At 42.0% G+C, this 19,783-nt stretch overlaps 1 protein-coding gene across 1 annotated transcript in view; it reads right to left on the bottom strand.

The window, feature by feature from the left end:
- Positions 1-13,339, bottom strand: part of LOC308286996 (copine-5-like) — a gene marked incomplete at both ends in the record, with an annotated part of 112,973 nt that extends 99,634 nt beyond the window's left edge. The window contains 2 exons of the mRNA XM_080728117.1: positions 12,126-12,418; positions 13,316-13,339. Coding sequence (XP_080584243.1) covers positions 12,126-12,418; positions 13,316-13,339 — 317 coding nt within the window. The remainder of the gene's footprint in view (positions 1-12,125; positions 12,419-13,315) is intronic.
- Positions 13,340-19,783: the final 6,444 nt, after the last annotated feature.

Raw genomic sequence — 19,783 nt, 5'->3', positions numbered from 1 at the left:
AACCAGAGATGTGCACACAGCAGGGTACACTTGCAGAGTAGGACACACACACACACACACACACACACACACACACACACACACACACACACACACACACACACACACACACACACACACACGCACACAGAGAGAGAGAGAGAGAGAGAGAGAGAGAGAGAGAGAGAGAGAGAGAGAGAGAGAGAGTAGGACACAGAGATGAAACACGTTGAAGTAGAAAAAGGTTGCTGAGCCTCTCGGTTCTTCTGAGAACATACATGACAGATGCGTGGTTGCGTGCGCATAATGCATGAGAAATGCACGTGTACCCAAACCCCCACACGGCATTCACTTTGACAGCACATTTTTACTTGGTCTTATAGTCACAGTCTTTTGAATGTAATTTAATTTAGTTTTAGTCCTGTTTTAGAAATATCTGAAAAGTAGGCGACTAAATATCCCAAGATTTACATTTTGTCGACTAAAATGTATTTTGGCAGGCCTTGATGGCGTCGTAATGCTGATTTTACACTTGGTTGCACGCTGAAAATCTATAGGATTAGGATATAGGATTTATAAGCTCACAACGCTTCAAGCTGCAACACGTTGTGAGCTTGTAGATCTGCTATTTTCAGGGCCCGAGCGCTACCAAACATTAAACGACTTGTCTTTTAGTTCTACTGGATCCCTTCTCCGCTAGTCCCTCCCTAACATTTTAGTCTAGTCTTCTCCCAGAACCGGCTAAAAACATATCGATTTGAGCCTTGACGTGAAAATGTTTGAGAACCACTATACCATCTCCCCGACTGCATGTTTTGATTGACAGAGGAGCTAGGGTTGTCTAAAAAGACAATAGCTGTCTTAACTCCCTTCGTTATCAACCAGTACAGGCTGTGCATCCCTCAGTATAGAGGTTCAGTGACTGACTGACACAAACCCTGAGAGACACTACTGTATTACTGTATGCATACTGTTCTAGCTAAAAATAACTAAGTACATTTACTCAAGTACTGTACTAAAGTGCAATCTTGAGGTATTTCTTTTCACTTTCAGCTGATACATTTGAAAAGTGGACATTCTTACATTTGGTAATTTATCGGTAATTTGGTATTTCTATATTGCAGTATTGATTCTTGTACGGAAGTAAAATATGTGAGTACTTCTTCCATCACTTGTACCAGGCACGTGCACACATAGACATCAAAGGGGGCTTGATCCCCTGCCCTTTTATCCGTCTGTAAAAGGTGCCCTGTCCAGACCATGAATGCAGTTTTTACTATGGTGAAAGAAATGCAAAAAGTCCCCTCTTTCTTCCATGCCATACCTGAAGTCGGCATTGAAGAGAATTGCCTTGTCCAAACTCTCCTGAACTGAAAGCAGCATCTTACTGTATGTTGAAAGAATTGCCCTCTCTGTGTAGAAATCAAGCATCGAAAATAGCCGACCTCCAAGCTCACAGCGTTGTGAGCTTGGAGGTCTGCTATTTTAGATATTTTCACCAACAGGCCCTTTTAGAAAAAGCCCCTGCCTCAAACATTCTCTGCACGTCCCTGACTGGTACTGTTCTACACAAAGTCCCAGGGCTCCTCACCAGTGTGTCAAAAGATCTGCCCCAGATCCTCTGGGAAAGGCATCACATACTGTACTATACTGTACTGGAACCAGCATGCTTTCATATGGCATAAATCAGTATGCAAATGCACAACTAGACAATCGTGTAGCCCAGGAAATCAAAGCGATATGTGCCATCATTCCTCACATTATGCTGTACCACGAAGAAGCATGAAGCCTGTGCAGTATTCCCTCATCCCCATCACAGCCTGCAGCTGTGCAGTATACAGTAACGGTTGATTTATACTTGGTAGTTTGCTGCCGTGTCGCGCAGCCAAAAGAGTATAAATCTACAAGCTCACAGTGTTGATGAGCCTTGTAGATCGTTGCCTCGTTCGAATATAATTTTTTTCTTTCATCAAAGACGGAGTGCCTTTGGATTTATTTTCTTTGCCAGTCTGCATTGAGTCCACTTGGGAGTTAAGCAGTACTTCTTGGAAAAACTCGGTCATGATGTTCTTGTGTCACCACACAGTAATGGGAGCCCCAATGGAGGAAGAGGGCTGCTTCCGTGTGAGTTCCACAAGTTCTTACATCCTTAAGTATATCATCCATAGTATACACCTGCTGCTATGCTCACACACTTTTAGATCTTTACTTTTAGATAATTAGTTTTAGTTATTTTTAGTATTTAATCTAATTTCCGCCTTGCCCCTTCTTCTTCCATTTCATGGAAACAACAATACGATCGGAGCAATGTACGAAAACAAATTTCACTTAGTGTAAACCTGTGATGTGACAATAAAAGATGATTAATTCTGATTCTGATTCAAAGAGCCTTTTTATCCCAGCAGCAGCGCTTACGTTTTTCTTTTCTCTTTTTAAACGTGGATGTGCTATTTTCCACTGTGTGACACGTGGTGGTGGGCAACTATAAGGCTATAACTAAGAGTGATGGGGGCTTACAGTATATATATCTCAGAGGAACGGTTCTTCCGACCGTAATTGTACGATATTATTAATACTCCTGGCTACTAATTAGAGCGACATTTGAATGGCGACTACATCCATCTTCACTCTGAGAACACTATAGATTAACTGTCACCCTGGAGAAAGGCACCGCGGCACACAGGGTTTAATTGGTTTTCAGCTTTTTCCACATTCTGTCCATTCAAACTCTGACCCAATGCTCATGGGTGGACAGAGCTCACCGTATCTGACCTCTAGCGGATCACATTAGCAATGCTGTTCCCCTGGGCATCGCTTTAAAAAAAGACATATATGCATTGGCTCACATTTCTTAGGTGGTCGGGCATGAAACCTCTTATCTCCGTATTGTAACTTGTGTTTTTTAGCAGACACGAAGCTTGGTCTACATCTGGTCCTACATCTGACCTTCATCTGACCTACATCTTTACACAAACCCCAAAGGTTGTTGTACGCCCAGGGTCACATTGGCCAAGCTTTGCGAAATGTTTAATGAAATTAACTCATACATAGCATGGCACACTTCACACTAGGTGTGATTTCATACTACTTGATCATACTACAGCGTCACACACAAAAGTATCGTCAGATCTGCCAGCTCAAAGCACGAAGCGACACGTTTCGAGCCTGTCAATCTCCCACTTTAGCTATTTGTGGATTTTGAATCCTGAAAAGTACGCGTTTTGGACATATGAGGTTTCCACCCGAAAGAGACTAAGATTAAGTACCGTATGTCCTTATCATCATCACACGTGTTAGTTTTCATATCTGGCCTTACGTTTTAATACTATAGTTCATTTTAGACCAAAAACATTAATAGCAACCATACGTTAACTACATTTGTCCTTAAAGCTGCAATACGAGACTCGGAGAGATTCATGTCCTACCTGGGATCTGAACCCAGGTCTCCCACACGAGAGCTCTGACATTTCCACTGCTGAGCTTAAAAAAGAACAACAGCTTGGACAGGGGCAGATATTGCACTTTGAGCTTTGGCCAAGAGGTAGCTCTTGTCCACCAGCGCTTGTATGTCTGAAACACAAGCCTCTTCTCCCTTAGAGAACAAGGCCAAGCAATAATAAGATAAACAAAAGCCATAGACATGAGAAAGCGATGATAAAATCTCAAATTAGCCTTTTAGCTTTAAAGCAGAAAAGATGATGTCAGCTTGTGAAAAACAAATCAATAAAATGCTGTAGCAAATGCGTTGTTCTAATTTAAGAAATATCTTCAAATATTAGTGATCCACGATATTATCGGTATAGGTATCATATCAATATCGGACAATATTTCAAATAGAAAATGCAATATCGTTATCAAACCGATGTTGACCCTGCATATTATCGGATATCAGCCACATTTTCAATATTGTGCTCTCTATCAAATACATTTATGGTCATTCTTTACTCGACTTGAGTAGATGAATTGTCGTAAGTATTATCCTCACTCGGACACTGTTCAGTGAACCTCCACCAACCGAGGAAATGCTTCAGCATTCAGGACAAAAACCATGATGGAAGACCAACACACATTGGTCATTATCTCCCTCGCTCAAAGAAACACGTTATCTTAACGTCATCTCCTTCAACTGAAGATGGAGCGCCTTGATTTTGTTTTTGTTTTTCCCACGATTCTGTCCAACTGCAGGGGGAAGTAAAGTAAATCAGGCGAGACTTATTCTTGGACATTTGTTTCCAGTAGCCATTCATTGAGATAAGCACATAAGCACGCATGCACGCACATGCACGCACATGCAGGCACATGCACACACACACACACACACACAGTGAGTTAAAGTAGGAATAACTCTCATTGATAATCAATACTGGACCCTGACAGCTGCTGTGCACCTTAGAGAGATAGCAGGGGGACACACCTGGTTCTCATTGACCTACTTACCATATAAATGTCTGATAGTAGTCCCTCAGCAGGGCCTCTTAAGTGGCTTTGAGTCAAAGTATAGGAGCTGCTATTGTAGGTTGTGTTGTTGGGATTGACTGGATCTATTGGACTCCACAAAGGGGGGCTACAACACTACTACTGATGAGTAATCACAAGTGAACATGGGGCTGAGCAGAGGGCCTGGGCTTGTGTGGGTTGCAGTGATGGAAGAAGTACTCCCATGTTTTAAGTAAAAGTATCAATACTGCGATGTAGAGGAATGCTCTGTTACATGTCCCATATTCAAAATGTACTTGAGGAGAAGTACAAAAGTATCAGCATCAGAATATACTACCAACACTACCAAGTACCAAAAGTAAAAGTAGCCTACTTATTGTGCAGAATTTCCCATTTCAAAATGTATTTAAAAAAAAGTGAGCTGTGCTATTTATGAGTTAATTGTGGGCTCGCTTCAGCGAGCACACTTATGCCCCATTTACACTGGCAGCCAAATCCAGCCTGAATCAGATCTGTGCCACTAATCTGGTTGGTTTAAATGGTCACATGGAACAAATCAGATTCCAATCTGGATGTGACACAGATGGGATTCAGGCTGGATTTGGGCTGCCAGTGTAAATGGGGCCTTAGTTGTCCCATCCACATTTTTGGCATCTAAAACTAGTCTTTTGTTTTTGAGCTTTACACAGTTATCATTGCTTGTATTTTTTTCATTACCAATTTTGATACTTTTTGAGATATTTTGAATTTCCCAGTGAATTCCTATGGGAAATGAATTTTGTCTTACCATTTATATTACTGCCATCCACATTGTTTGGCCCTTAAAACTATAGTCCACATGTTTTGAGCTATAAATTCAGATTCAAACTTCAACTTGTTCAGCTTTACACAGTAATCTCTGTATGTACAGTATTGTTCTGCACCTGTGCATGCTGCCACAGAATTCGGATGTGTACATTTTGTACTGCCCATAATATACTTTGTGCGTGTTTTCAGCGAGCCCATGCAGTTTCTTCAGGAACTGCATTTCTAGTTTCATTAAGTGTCCTGCAGAGCTTGGCCAATGTGACCCTGGGCGTACAAACAGACGCCAATTGACAAATCACAGTCCGGTCAGACGCAGGACAAACAAACCAAGCCGGATGTAGGAACGGTTAGCACCACTCAAAAATCTATTATTATAGATAAAACATTATTTTCAAAACACAGCTCTAACTCAAACATGTTCTAAATAGTTTTCCAGAACACCTGGAATGGGCGGACTGTTGCCATATTGCCTAACATAATCATCCTGACATACCACTCAATATTTCCTCTCCACAAACGCCACCCAGTCAGAAAACCAAACAAGTTCGGTCCTTATTCCTTCTCCCCTTATCTCCGGATTGACATGCCATCACAGAGCACCGGCCAACCCTTCCCCTTCCCCAGTTGTCACAGCTTCTGATAATCACAGGTTGTCAATAGGGGGTGGGGATGGGGGACGGGGAAGGGGGAGCTCTATCCCCCCTGGATAAAGCCTGTGACAGTGGGTATTAGTGCAGCGTGAATATAGCTATCATCATTTATTGCAGGGTTTGGGAGAGATATCGTACATGACAATGGGAGAACACTGGAGATGAGCCAGCAGGGAGAGAGAGAGAGAGGAATCTGCTCACTTACTAATACTATGTATCTCCCTCGCAAACCATGTGCGCACTGGGATTCAACAAACGGCTATTCTGGGGAGGATTTCTAACGCCTCGAACTGTTGTTTGCATATGAATTTGACATTGACAGAATGATTTATGACTATTGATTTAAAACACTATGCATAGAGAGCTTGGAAGCATGCTGTTTTATAAAAAGAAAAGGTCTGACACCATGGGAATTTCTAAGATGTGCCATTTCTTTGAGAGGGTGAAATAAGAATGTGGACTGTGGAGATGACAACCTTTAGCATCTATAATAAAGTGCCCTGGTGGTTGATCAAGCTGTTGATTGATTAAGATGCAAAACAATTTTTTTTCACACTCTAAATCCCTAATCAAAAAATGTACTTTAGTTTACTTTCATCAGCTGCCTGTGGCATTTCTCCTCTCTCCACTGAGTGGAATTGAAAACGTGCAAAAGTATGCTGGCCCATCTTTTTTAAGCTACTGTGAGAAAAAAAAATTCATTCATCATTCATAAGCAGAACTAAGATTTCAACCCACTGCAAAAAGGCTTTTATCTGGAGAGTAAGTCTCAATTAAATAGCTACGCCAAACTACATGGATGTGTACATTTTAATAGACCTCTATCTCTCTCGCTCTGTGTGTCTCTTTGTGTGTGTGTGTGTGTGTGTGTGCGTGTGTGTGTGTGTGTGTGTGTGTGTGTGTGTGTGTGTGTGTGTGTGTGTGTGTGTGTGTGTGTGTGTGTGTGTGTGTGTGTGTGTGCGTGCGTGCGTGCGTGCGTGCGTGCGTGTGTGTGTGTCCACCCTGAGGACTACAAACCATTGAATGGCATACAGACCTACTGCACATACAGTATAAACAGAGCTGCTACCTTTAAACACGTGTTAAATTTGAGACTTTTTTCCTTTCTTTTCTTTGTATACTATTGACATCGTATTGAGAAAAGAAAATGCTGCTATTTGTTCCAAAAAGCTTCATAACCTGTACTGTACGGCAAATTGTGACATAACTCTGTTTACACAATGCTGGAGTGCATCTCTCCACTCCGACATGTCTCCTTTCCGACATGTCTCCATTCCGACACTAACCCTATCTCTAACCCTAAACCTTAGGCCCATGGGAGTGTCGCCACTCCGACAATAAGAAGTCAATTTCGGAGAGGCGACATGTCGGAATGGAGAGAGCCTCCCACAATGCTGAACCCCCTCCAACTGTATTATGTTCCCCATTTTATTGTTTTGAAACTTGCTTTGGCAATGTAAACGTATATGTTCTCATGCCAATAAAGCTCCTTTGAATTTAATTGAATTCTGTGTGTCTCTCTCTCTCTCTCTCTCAGAAAGAACACCCCCGACAAGCCTGCCTGCCTGCCTGCCTGCCTGTAGCCTATAGTAATAAAGAAAGAAATGTCACATGCATGAAGACTCTACAACTGCAAGGCTGATATAAAGGGATCTGTAGAGACTTGACACTCAGTTGAATGAATGCATGCATTAATACTCATCGCTGGAGCCCGTAGTGTAAAAGCAGCTCAGGCTCATATGTGATTGGCAAGTAGTGGTGGAAAGTAGAGTACTTTTACTCCAATACAACACTTTAGCTACTAGTTGCTTTGTAGGTTTTGATTATTATTACAAAACATACATTAACAACTTCAGCCCTATATACCTTTCGTCCATTTGAAAATAGCCGATCTACAAGCTCACAATGCGTCCTGATCCGACACAAATCTGCTAATTTCAAAAAGATTTTTATCCATTTGAATATACTACTGTATATATTCTCCTTCCAGGAGAAGCCGCTCAAAAATACTTTTGGGGGGGTGTGGGACTTTTTTCTTATTTCCAACTTATTTTCCAACTCTAAGGTTTATAAACTCTTATACTGCTTTGGACGTTCCCGTTCGCCCCAATTCTCGAGGTCGCGCCGCGCCAATACGGCCATTCGTTCGTTTACCTTGTTGATCTCCTTAAGCTGATGAGGGGTCGCGCCGCCGTGTACTGTAATCACATCGTCCGCAGTGATGGTCTTAAAAATCCATTATGCGTTAACATCAACGGAGACCAATTCTCTTCCGTGTTGATTTTCTCTGGCCCTAAGGCTCTGTGGCCAGAGACTGCTCTCAATGTATGGCAAGCGATACCGGCCAAATTCACATTAATTCTTGCATGACGCCGCCCTCTGCTGCCTGGTCTGCGAAAGTGCAGACCAGGCACTTAAAAAAAAAAAAAAAAAAAAATGTCTATCTATCTTCTATAACGTCGCAAAGGTAAGCCGCTTTTTGATGGCACCAGACCCAGAGAATAAATAATCTGGCAGTAGTAGAGTTAATGACATTGTTCAAAGTTGACAATGAGTGGTACTTTTTTCCACCACTGGTGATTGATTGGTTCCTCTCTGAGTCTGCATGCTCCCTGCCTCTAGATTGTCATGGTTTCAACCGTCCAGCATTCATTCAGCCACACATCAGCCACACACGCAGGCACACAGAACAGAGGGCTCTATTCAGCGAGCCGGAGAGCTGCTTCCCAGAGCCATCATCCTTTGCGAGGCCAAACGTTGTCTTTCTACATCTGAGTCAGGAGAGATGTGTGCAGCGGCGGCGAAGCCTCACTGAGCGCGAGGCGGAGCTCTATCAATAATGCACACCCTGCTTGTTAGAGCTTCAAACTCACTCTGCATCGCTGGCTCGCCTCAACCAGCCGAGAAAACACAGGCAGCAGCAGCATCAAAGTGTGCGGGAGTGTGTGTGTGTGTGTGTGTGTGTGTGTGCGTGCGTGCGTGCGTGCGTGCGTGCGTGCGTGCGTGCGTGTGTGTCTGTGCGCGCGCATTGCTGAGGAGGAAAGAGACACTGAAAGCTTTACCTTGACTTTAAAACCCATCCCAGAGAGGCGAGGGAGGGAGTGCCTCTTTATTCCCTCTGAATGGGGTCTTGACTGAGATTCATTTCGAATGGGAATCTATTTTTTTTGTGTGTGTGTTTTTTTCTATCCAGAAATCATTTCTCAAACCTCTGCACTGACAGATGCTGGAGAATGTGACTGATTGTTGAGACCATGGACAAATCAGGCAGGCAGCTTGTGAATGTGAATGTCACCATGATGTCAACCCTTTAAATCAGTGGTATTTCAACCGTTTCCACATCAAGCACCATGCATGCATTATTTATTTGGCATGTGAGCCACTACAGACCACCATTTGACGAGATGTAGCCTCTAAGACCCAAAACTTACGAATATTTTGTCATTGTTGGATATGATTTTGTCCACAACAATATCATGCTTTATTGAAGTGGTGCCATAGGAGAGCTAACAGGCAAAACGTTTATCAAAATAACACATTTTCTACATTCTCTAATTGTGTAGACCATAATGTAACTCTTGAGAGCGTAAAATGAAACCAAATGGACCCGTACGGGTCCATCCATATCAAGAGTTAAAGATCTACTGTATAAGGGTCCATTTGGTTACCAGCTCTCCATCATTTAGTTGGGGACCACCTGGAACCCCCTCAAGGACTACTGGTGAAAACCACTGCTTTAAATGTTTAACACCCATGTTACTTTGGAGAGCTACTGTAGGTGGCAGTGAGTGCAAAGCCTTTCAGTTCACTCCCACTGAATGCACGCTATAGTTAAAGTGAGGTTATACTATAGGTATATAGGCTGCAATATTAATTAACCACAATGTATACTTTGCACTGCTATTCTTTTGACAATAAATCGTTTTTCAGCCCAAGGACCCCATAGCTGAGAGAGAGATGAAGCAGGTTACATATTGTATAAAATGTTATTCTTTTTCCATAGATTTCATAGATAGCATCATTCATTTGTTTGACAGCACAATGATCAGGATTCATGTTAAAGGAGTAGTTCACCCCCAAAATTACTTTTCTTCTATTGATTACTCTTGCCATGGAGACTTGAGTTCAATAATGTTTTTTTCTTTTGTATTTGTTGCATTCCTAAGACAAAAATTTGATTATAGTAAATTTACCCCCATTGATTCCGGATGGGCACCCGAATGGTCCCCAAGTCTCCATTGCATGAGTAATCAATAGAAAAAAAGTCATTTTGGGGGTGAACTACTCCTTTAAAGTGTATTTTCAGACATTTAACCACTTAAACCAACAAGCCTGACCTTTGGCTCTGTACTATGTTGTTGTTTGGCTCTGTACTTGGTCTGCTCTTTTTTCCTGCTCTGCTCTACACCAAACCTCTGCCATGTGCCAAAAATAGCCGATCTACAAGCTCACAACTCGTCAGCGTTTGAACCATTTTATCGGAACACCATTTTGACTGTTGACCATTTTCACCTATACTGCCCAATTAGATACCCCAGCAGGGTTAAAGCGCTTAAACTACTTTTTTAGTTGAATTTGGAAATGAAAACACTGTAAGTAAACTGTAGTACTAGTAATAATGTGTATGGGTCCACCCACCCGCAGAATTAGCTACTGTTACCAATAATGTCTGAAATGTGTTTGGGGGTTCCAAGTGGTCACCAGCTGGCAGCTAAATGATGGAGAGTTGGTAACCAAACGGACTCTTTAACTCTTGAGAGTGTAAAATGAAACCAAATGGACCCGTAAGGGTCCATTTGGTTTCATTTTACACTCTCTTGTTAAACATCTGCATCACTTAATTTACATGAAGTCTACACAATTAGAGAATGTACTGTATATATAATAATTGTTATTTTGATCAAAGTTTGACTGTTATATCTTCTATGTTACCAACAGCAAGAAATTGAGGTCAAAATCTTATCCAACAATAACAAAATATTCTATGTTTTGGGTCTGAGAGGAAAAATCTCATCAAAATCATGGCTTGTGGCTCAAATGCTGAATAAACAATGGACCTTGATATGAAAAAGGTTGAAAACCACTGCACCAGCCCCATTTAATTAACTGGGCACATTTATTTTTGGAAATAGCATCAAAACCTGCCACAAATGGTAGAACCAGCTCAAAAGGTATAACAGGCTGCTGTTGGGAGAAACAACACATTCTTTCTCACAAGGGATGGAGCCATGGAGGGGCGTTTTTTTTATAGCAGATGTTGTAACAGCCATGCAGATTCTCCCTAATGGATCTATCTATTCTTCTCATGAATGTACAGTAGCCTATCTATTCTCCTCATGAATCTATTCTCCTTCCAATTATTAATCTTAATTACTACCAAATAATCATGCTTAGAACAAAACTTAAAGGGCATCACAAACGCCCATGTAGTCTTGAACTCTTGATTATTTGTTTTGTTTCCATATGGTTAGTTTCTATTCGACATTAAAGCTGCAATAATGTCCATTATCCATACGTTTTTCATGTCCTGCACTGCACCCGTGATTCATGAACCCTGCAGGTCTCTCGCCTGCCTGGGAACCCAAACATTTACAGTTACCTCTCAGACAGACAAGAGGTGCAGACGTGCAGTCCTCTTTTGGCCGAGGGTGATATTGCGCTTATGAGCTGATATAGGCGAGTCTTCTTGTCGACCAGCAATAGGTGACCTACCCGACACCGGAGTCTAAACGCATCAATGGAAGAGTAGTAGCAGCAGCAGCAGTAGTAGTAGGCTATAGGGAGAGACCAGCTCCAACAACCTGCAGGTGCTCGTTAACAGCACTCTCTTCTACCATACAAGTTGGTTAAAAAATAAAATACAAGTTCCATAATTATGGTTTTTCAACTTTCCAATAGAACATGCCAAATAATGGAACCATATGGGTCTAATACAACTAAAACTCCAAAACACGAACGGAGCTGTCACAACTTTGTCAGGATATATCCTTGCACACATTCTTCATAATTGTAGCCTATGCTCCACTACACTCTTAACTTTCCTGATTGATTTCTTTTTCATGGATTGAGTACAAAAAAATCCTTTTGAACGGTACTGTCCTACTATTCCTATGCAAACTTCTAATAAAGTATTCAATCAATCAATCAATCAATCAATCAATCAATCAATCAACCAACGAATCAATCAATCAACCAAATCAATCAATCAAGACCCAAACGCACGTTTGGAGAAGATGCGCGTATACAGCCTACCTGCAGGACACGGTGATCTCCACCTTGGTGGCGGGGATGTTCCCGGTGATGGGGTCGAAGTACTCGTACATGGAAGCCATGTCCTCCAGCTTATTGTCCATCACGTCCCCTTCCATCAGCTCCAGCGCGGTGCAGAGCGCGGAGCGGCAGCGGGGCGGCTCGGAGGGGCCGATCCGGGAGTCGCACAGCCTGGAGCGGGTGGAGAGGCGCGCGGTCGTGGCGGTGGTGGCGGTGTCCTCCTCCGCCCCGGAGCCTCCGGACCGACCGGGTGAGCAGCCAGCCACCGCAAAGACCTCCGTGAGGAATGGATAGATAGAGAAGGAGGGTGGAAAGGCTATATGTTTGTTCGATCAACGCAACCCCAGAGACGCCCAATAGTAGTCTACAAACAAAACGCAGGAGTGCGCTCGCTTAACTGAGTGTCCATACAGGCTTTAGTGTAAAAAAAAGCGCACTATCTTGAGTTTTACTGTCGCGCTGCCTCTCCCTCCCTTTCAAGTAGAGCATGTAAATTAGAAAACTGGTGTCATAGTGTTTCTTCAGAGGATTTGGTGTAGCCTAGGAGCCGCGCGCACAGCGAACTGCATGCATGTGCGAGGTGGATATAAAAATAAGACGGGCGCTGCTCTATGGAAGGTACTACATTCAAAACCCACCCATTCTCCTCCCACACATAATTACATTCAAGTGTTGACACTAGTCCCTGCCCATGCACCCTGCTAACTGCCGTTCGATGTTTAAATGTTGGCTCTTATTATTAGGCAGCTCTTGCACGAAATAATCAATAGCAATAATAGCTCAGTTTGAAAAATTGCGTTTATCCGCTGGCTGTTCCACTGGAAACTACATTCACACAACTGGTGTGTAAGCCTGTGTAAATGTTAGTGTAAATGTGAAATCACTAACGGTCGGCGTCCAATAGTTTCAGCACCACATGAATGGACAGCTCCCGGAATGGATGTGGCATAGGCCTAAGCGCAAAGGCAAGCGATCACAAAATATCCAGTTCCCCTATACCCCTACTACTAACTGTTAAACTAATTCCAATTCCAATTCCAACTGTAACTGAGGGGTATAGCCTTACTAGCCTATATTGAGACATGGCTGTCTAAATCAATTTAGATACGACGCCATGACGTGTAAAATCGTTTGAACTAACAAAAAAGGTATCGTTCCAATAACTGGCTTACATAAATGCCAGTGTCGACTCTCATCGTGGTCATTTCCGTGAATTTATTTCTTTGCTCACTCACAACTGATGTGGGAGGAAGAGGTGAAGGAGGCGAACTTATGACATTCCAATACTTTAGTTTAAAATAACGTGGTGCATGCAGGCTGAATTGGAATCAATACAGATTAGAGTGACGCGCATTGCATGGAGGTTTAATGGTCGTCATCCATCATCACTGTATTATTGTAGCTGCTGAGGCTTGTCCTGTTATGAACCAAGAAAATACTCACATTTTGTACTTAAGTAAAAGTACCAAGTACAAAAGTAATGGCATCAAAATACTTAAAGTAGGTAAGTTATCATCATATGAAATGTAGGCTATTAAAATCTTTTCAAAATAGCCATTCTACAAGCTGACAATGTTGGCTATTTTCAGATATCCAATTTGTTTACATAGGGCTGAAGAATACAGATTTGAAATCCATCCATCCATCTTCAGCCGCTTATCCGAAATCGGGTCGCAGGGGTAACAGTTCCAACAGAGATTTCCAGTGTTCCCCATCCGGAGCAACATTATCCACTTCCTCCTGGGGGTGGGGGATCACCAGGTGTTCCCAGGCCAGTGTGGAGATGTAATCCCTCCAACTGGTCCTTGGTCTGCCACAGGGTCCCCTCCCAGTGGGACATGCATAGAGGACAACCCTAGGGAGATGCTCTGGAGACATCTGTACTATGCCCCGTTCTCATTGAGCAAAACTTCTGGAAGTTTTGACAAAAATGACGGCAATTTTGAAATTCACGCCATGTGAAAACGGCCACTTATTTTGTGTTCCGGGAGTTTTGGAGTCCGAAATTTGACGGCAAAATACCTGGTAATTTTTGCTGAAAGTACCGTGAGAATAAAAATTTCCCTTCTGTGAAAACGCATACCGTTATTTTTTACGTTTTTTTGACAAGCAGGTGCGTAAGGAGCCAATGATAACAGTTAAAGCATTGTATTTGGGATTGAAAACGATCTGAATGTGAATGGGATATACAGTAGAAATAAAATACAGCTTCACCTTGCATTAGGGATATAATTATTTAGGCTATAGAGTCCTTTGCATTAGGGATATAATTATTTTTAGGCTATAGAAGAGTAGAGTCGCATTGTGACCATGGCTGGCTGCCTGCAAAAGTGCAATGATTTCTCAACGGCAGCTCCTTTTGGAACCTCTTCCTCCGCTATCTGCGGAGGGACTGGAGAGTTTCCGAAAGAAAGAAGCTGTTCTCAACAAAAGGTGCATCATTAGTTTATCGTCGTTGTCGTGTGATGATTAGCCTAAAAGTCTTTTGAGCAGCGAGCGAGTCCACAGGTCCACAGCTAATCTAAAGCCCACAGGTGCAACACGTTGCATTAGATGAGATCCTTTCTGAATGGACCTTATGTGTTGTTGTTGTTGCTGAGCATGAAGAATATTTTGTTTTAGTAAATCCATTTGTAGCGTTCAGAGTGAGAGAGAGAAGAGACAGGACGGTTCGTTGCCACCGCAACGAACCGAACTGGGGAGAGTGTTTTTTGCAGGTCTTTCAGTCCGAATGACTGTTTGCCATGTCTGCTAATTATAAGCGACTCTGGGCTTGATTTCCGTAAAGTTGCTTGTATTGATAGTCGCTGGTTGCGTTTTATTTGTTGTGAGCTTGTAGATCGGCAATTTTCAAGTAGCTGATGCGACGATGCGTATAGTTTTAAAGTGCTTGTGTGGCCTAGATAATATCACTTTTTGGGGCTTATTTTCGTACACCTGGTTGCTTATTTCTCTCGCAAAATTTGGCAACACTGGTTTTCATGCCGCTATAATGGTTTAGTGAAAACGAGCGATACCAGCATTTTTGCTGCCGATGAGGGCATGTGAAAACACCCAAAAAACGAAACTCCCGGCAAGTTATGCTAATTATAATTATTAATTTTGCAGGAAGAATTCCGGATCTGCAATGAAAACATGCCTCTAGATGCCCGAACCACCTAAGCTGACTCCTTTCCAAGTGAAGGAGCAGCGTTCTACTCCAAGTCTCTCTGGTGATTGAATTTCTCACTCTATCTCTAAGATGTGATGCCAGTCACCCGTCTGAGAAAACTCATTTCAGCCGTGACCTTTTTCTTTCGGTCATGACCACACTTCATGTGTCATCATGACCATAGGTTAGAGTAGGAATGAAGATTGTTCGGTAGACAGAGAGCTTTGTCTTCTGGCTCAAGTGGAAATACTCCAGTGAAGTAAAAGTACCTCAAAATTGTAGTACAGTACTTGAGTACATCTACTTGGTTACTTTCCATCACTGAATCCATCACTAGTTACAGTGTTGGGCAAACTCAGGAGAGTAATATGTTACTCATTAAAAAAGTAATACCTCTACTTTACTTATTATTTGGAATAAAGAGTAATGTAGTACATATTACATTATATTACTTTTGCCCCGCCCACCCCTCACCAGCAAAAAAAAGAAGAGATGTACAATAACACAACCTGTTCAGCCAGTTCCTTTTTGAACTGAATAATTTATTTTTGAATAAGAATCATAATAAGAATCACCAATCAGCCAAAATGGCTATAAAATATAGCAGCAATCTATCTTGGCCTTTAAAATGAAAAAATAATAAAAAATAATATGTAATATATTCTGTTTTTTACGAAGTAGTATGGTATAATCTTACTGTTTTAGCAGAGTAATTCCTTACTTTACTCATTACTGGGTAAAGTAATACTATTACAGTAATATATTACAAGTAACTATAGTTACTACTAGCCTACAGCCCCTTGGTGTGAAGCAGACAGACGCTTGTTGACGCCCATTTGTGATGTAAATCGCATCACAGGACAAAGCCGCCTACAGGCCAAAATTTGGGGAAATATTTTAAACATTTGGGGATTATGAGAAGTAGAGACACATTTGAAGGTGATAAAGTTGATGTTGGGCAAGGTACATGCGTTATTGATTTTTGTATTATGTTTTTTAGACAATTGAACAACTGCTGAACGTGGAGTTACAGATGGAAACACACACAAACACACAAACACACGGGGCGATTCTAATTAAGGTTGTGGGATATACTGCCCAACACTGCTAGTGTATGGAATTGAGGCTTGCCCTGTGATGAACCCCTGTGTAAAGAATATTCTTAATGAGGACATATGCCTGCCAGAAAACTGATTGTTGATTACTGTTGGCTCACTTACAACTAAATTGCAATTCTCTACTCCAGTGGTTCTTAACCTGTTTAGGCCGCGACTCCCAAAATAATCATATTTTAACTGGGGACCCCCACCCTGACGAGAGTTGAGGCATTACATTTTGTATAACACTATTGTGAAAATAGCTGATCTACATGCTCACAAGAGGCGTTGTGAGCATGTAGATCTGCTATTTTCACAATTTCTGCCTCTAATATTTGAAAATTTGGCCAATGTTTAATTTGTCATTTTAGAGGTATTAAAAAGTCCTTAGATTTTCACTTCAGAAATGTGCATAATTATGCTCTCTATACACTTAACCTTATGTTGGTTTGTTTACTGCTGAGTGAGAAAACAATATTGCACATTAAGTTAATCATCTGGGGACCCCTCAAAATAATTTGTGGACCCCTCTGGGGGTCCCGACACACAGGTTGAGAACCACTGCTCTACTCCATCTCTTGGTCTTTTGCCTGTGTCACTCCACACGCGCGCGCTCGTGCACGCACACACGCACGCAAGCATGCGCGCGCACGCACACACACACACACACACACACACACACACACACACACACACACACACACACACACACACACACACACACACACACACACACACACACACACACACACACACACACACAGGTCGTCAGAAAGACATTTTGCATTACAAATTCAAGTTTTACAATGTTTTATTTTAAGTTTTAACCCACATAATCTCAATCCTAACTGTTGGACACAAACCCAACCCCAACAACTAAAACACTAAATGTCTAATCTTATACCCCTGAATGTCTTACTAATTGTAACCATAGCTGTAAACATCTTTCTTAGCCATGAATTTCACCATAAATCACATTCTGTAACATTTGTGACGTTTGGAAAAAATCTGTGGGAGAATTATAAAAAAAGATGGATTTAGGAGCATGTGTGCAAAGTTTCACACCGATCACCCCAACGGTGCCTGAGATTAGCTGCTCACAGAAATCTGCCTATTATAGCGCCACCATGAGGCCGAGTTGAAAGATGTAGGGTGGAATTTCTTCCTTGGCCTAGCGGGATGCTATTCTGGCAAGGTTAAAAGCAATTGGTTAAAAAGATATAATAGTATTACAAAGAATTACAAAAACAGCAATTTTTTTTTACAAAAGTCAAGTATCACATAAAAGGAGATAACCACATGCCAGGGATACAACATATTTTAAAAGTACCACTATCAATCTGGTATGTAAGAAAATGTTATTTTATGTTTTGAGTGTGCACATCACAGTCGAAGTTTCCTTTCCGTAACACCTTTTCTCTGGTGTTACGGATTTCACTTGGAAGACTGTTCCAAAGTACAGTTCACCTATAAAAAGCTTTCTTTGGTAGAGGACTTATAGGTAGTCTCTTCGGCCTGGCAGAGACAAAAGGTGTTATAGAGTTGCCTTGGGAAACTCTCTCTCTCTCTCTCTCTCTCTCTCCAGTGGCAATTTTATGACTCCTGAATGACTGTCGTGCTGCAATGTGTTGTGAAGATTTTTGCTTTGTGACTATGGTGCACAACAAATCATAAATTGGCATAACTCCAATCCTAGCCTAAAAGTCTTAATTCTTCTCTCGTGGGGACTGAAGAATGAATGGTTCTCTCTCTCTCTCTCTCTCTCTCTCTCTCTCTCTCTCTCTCTCTCTCACACACTCACCACCTTGATTCTGTCATAACGGAGTGTACCACACCAGGCACGGGCACACATAGACATCAAAGGGGGCTCGAGCCCCTGCCCTTTTATCCATCTGTAAAAAGTGCCCTCTCCAGACCATTAATGCAGTTTTTAGGTGAAAGAAATGCAATGTCATCGCTGTTTGGTTGACCTAGGAGATCTATCCCATTATCAGGATGAATTGGCCGGGGTGGATGCTGAACAGCTAGCCGAGAGGTTCTACCACCAGGCACTGTCTGTCACGCCACATGTAGGAATGCCTTTTAATCAGGTGGGCACGCTGGCAGGGAGTAAGTTCTACAATGTTGAAGCAACATACTACTTCCTACGCTGTATCCAATCAGAGACCCCTTCTGAGGGCGCCTACGGCAACCTAAAGTGTCTCTTTGACAAAGCTGCCAAGATGTATCACCAGGTCAAGAAACTGTTCCCACCTACAGTATATTAAAAAGACACGTGGAATTGATTGACAAGAGTGTCGACACTGTATGCACAAAGTTTTCAAGTAAAGGCATGGGTTGTGGTGTATTGTCCAACTCAAGCTACACATTTACTGTAGATTTCCCCTTACAGCATGAGCACTTGTACTGTATGTGGGTATTGCACACAGACAATATTTTAGTGGAACCAACTCCTTTTTTTCTTTTTCTTCGTTCAGTGCAGTACAATGCATGTCAACCTGTCCCTTCTTATTTTGAAACACTGGAAATGACATCATTACACAAAAAAGGGTAAAAAAGGATGAAAGGGGAACAGTTCTGAGTTTGAGGGATCGATGATGCTGATGAACCTGAGCATCTGAATGGAGCTGAAGGTCTGCTATTTTCGATATTTGCACCAAAAGGCCCTTTTAGAAATTTCAGCCCCTGCCTCTCTAACATTCTCTGCACGTCCCTGTACCACACACAGCCCCCCCATCCTGAATGAAGCATATTTTGTCTGGATTCTGGAGATCAATTTCCATTGGCAGCGGATGTGCTGCTGTACGTCAGTCAGCCCACGCAGACCCTCCGGGCCTGGAGAACGTGAACACACACACACCATCATCATCACTCTTCCAGACAAATGCAAAACTCTAAAGCATTTCAATTTGTTATTGTTGTCGTTTCCGGCAAACGGGGAGAAACTCTGGAACTCTCATAATACCCACTGATTTAAAACGAAAGACAGATGGCAATGTTTTTTAATTTAGAGGACTCAAATGATGGCTAAAATCACTACTGGTTTGTTTGTTTACTGGGTATACAGTAGCTACTGTGTAAGTATACATTTAACTACGTTCACATTGTAGGTGGAAATGCATGGTCAACCATGGTCAAACAGTTGGGGGAAAAAGAGTTAAAGGGATATTTCACTTTAAAAAAACCTTTGGTCATTGTATCGTCTAATCAGGCTTTTGGGAACACTGTGGACAGTTTTTATGTTGCTTGATTCAGTATTTAGATATTTGATATTCATTTTATCAGACACGACCCCTTCCTATACAAACCCATTGTAAAACCCATTTTATCCATGATAGATTCATCTAAAACACTGTCCTTGGTTCTGGTGACATTGTTTCATACTGCTCTCC

This window comes from Nannobrachium achirus, assembly GCF_963921795.1.
Source record: "Nannobrachium achirus genome assembly, chromosome: 6".
Lineage (NCBI taxonomy): Eukaryota > Metazoa > Chordata > Actinopteri > Myctophiformes > Myctophidae > Nannobrachium > Nannobrachium achirus.
The sequence above is the reverse complement of the archived record's forward strand: the minus strand, read 5'-3'. Positions and strand labels throughout refer to the sequence as shown.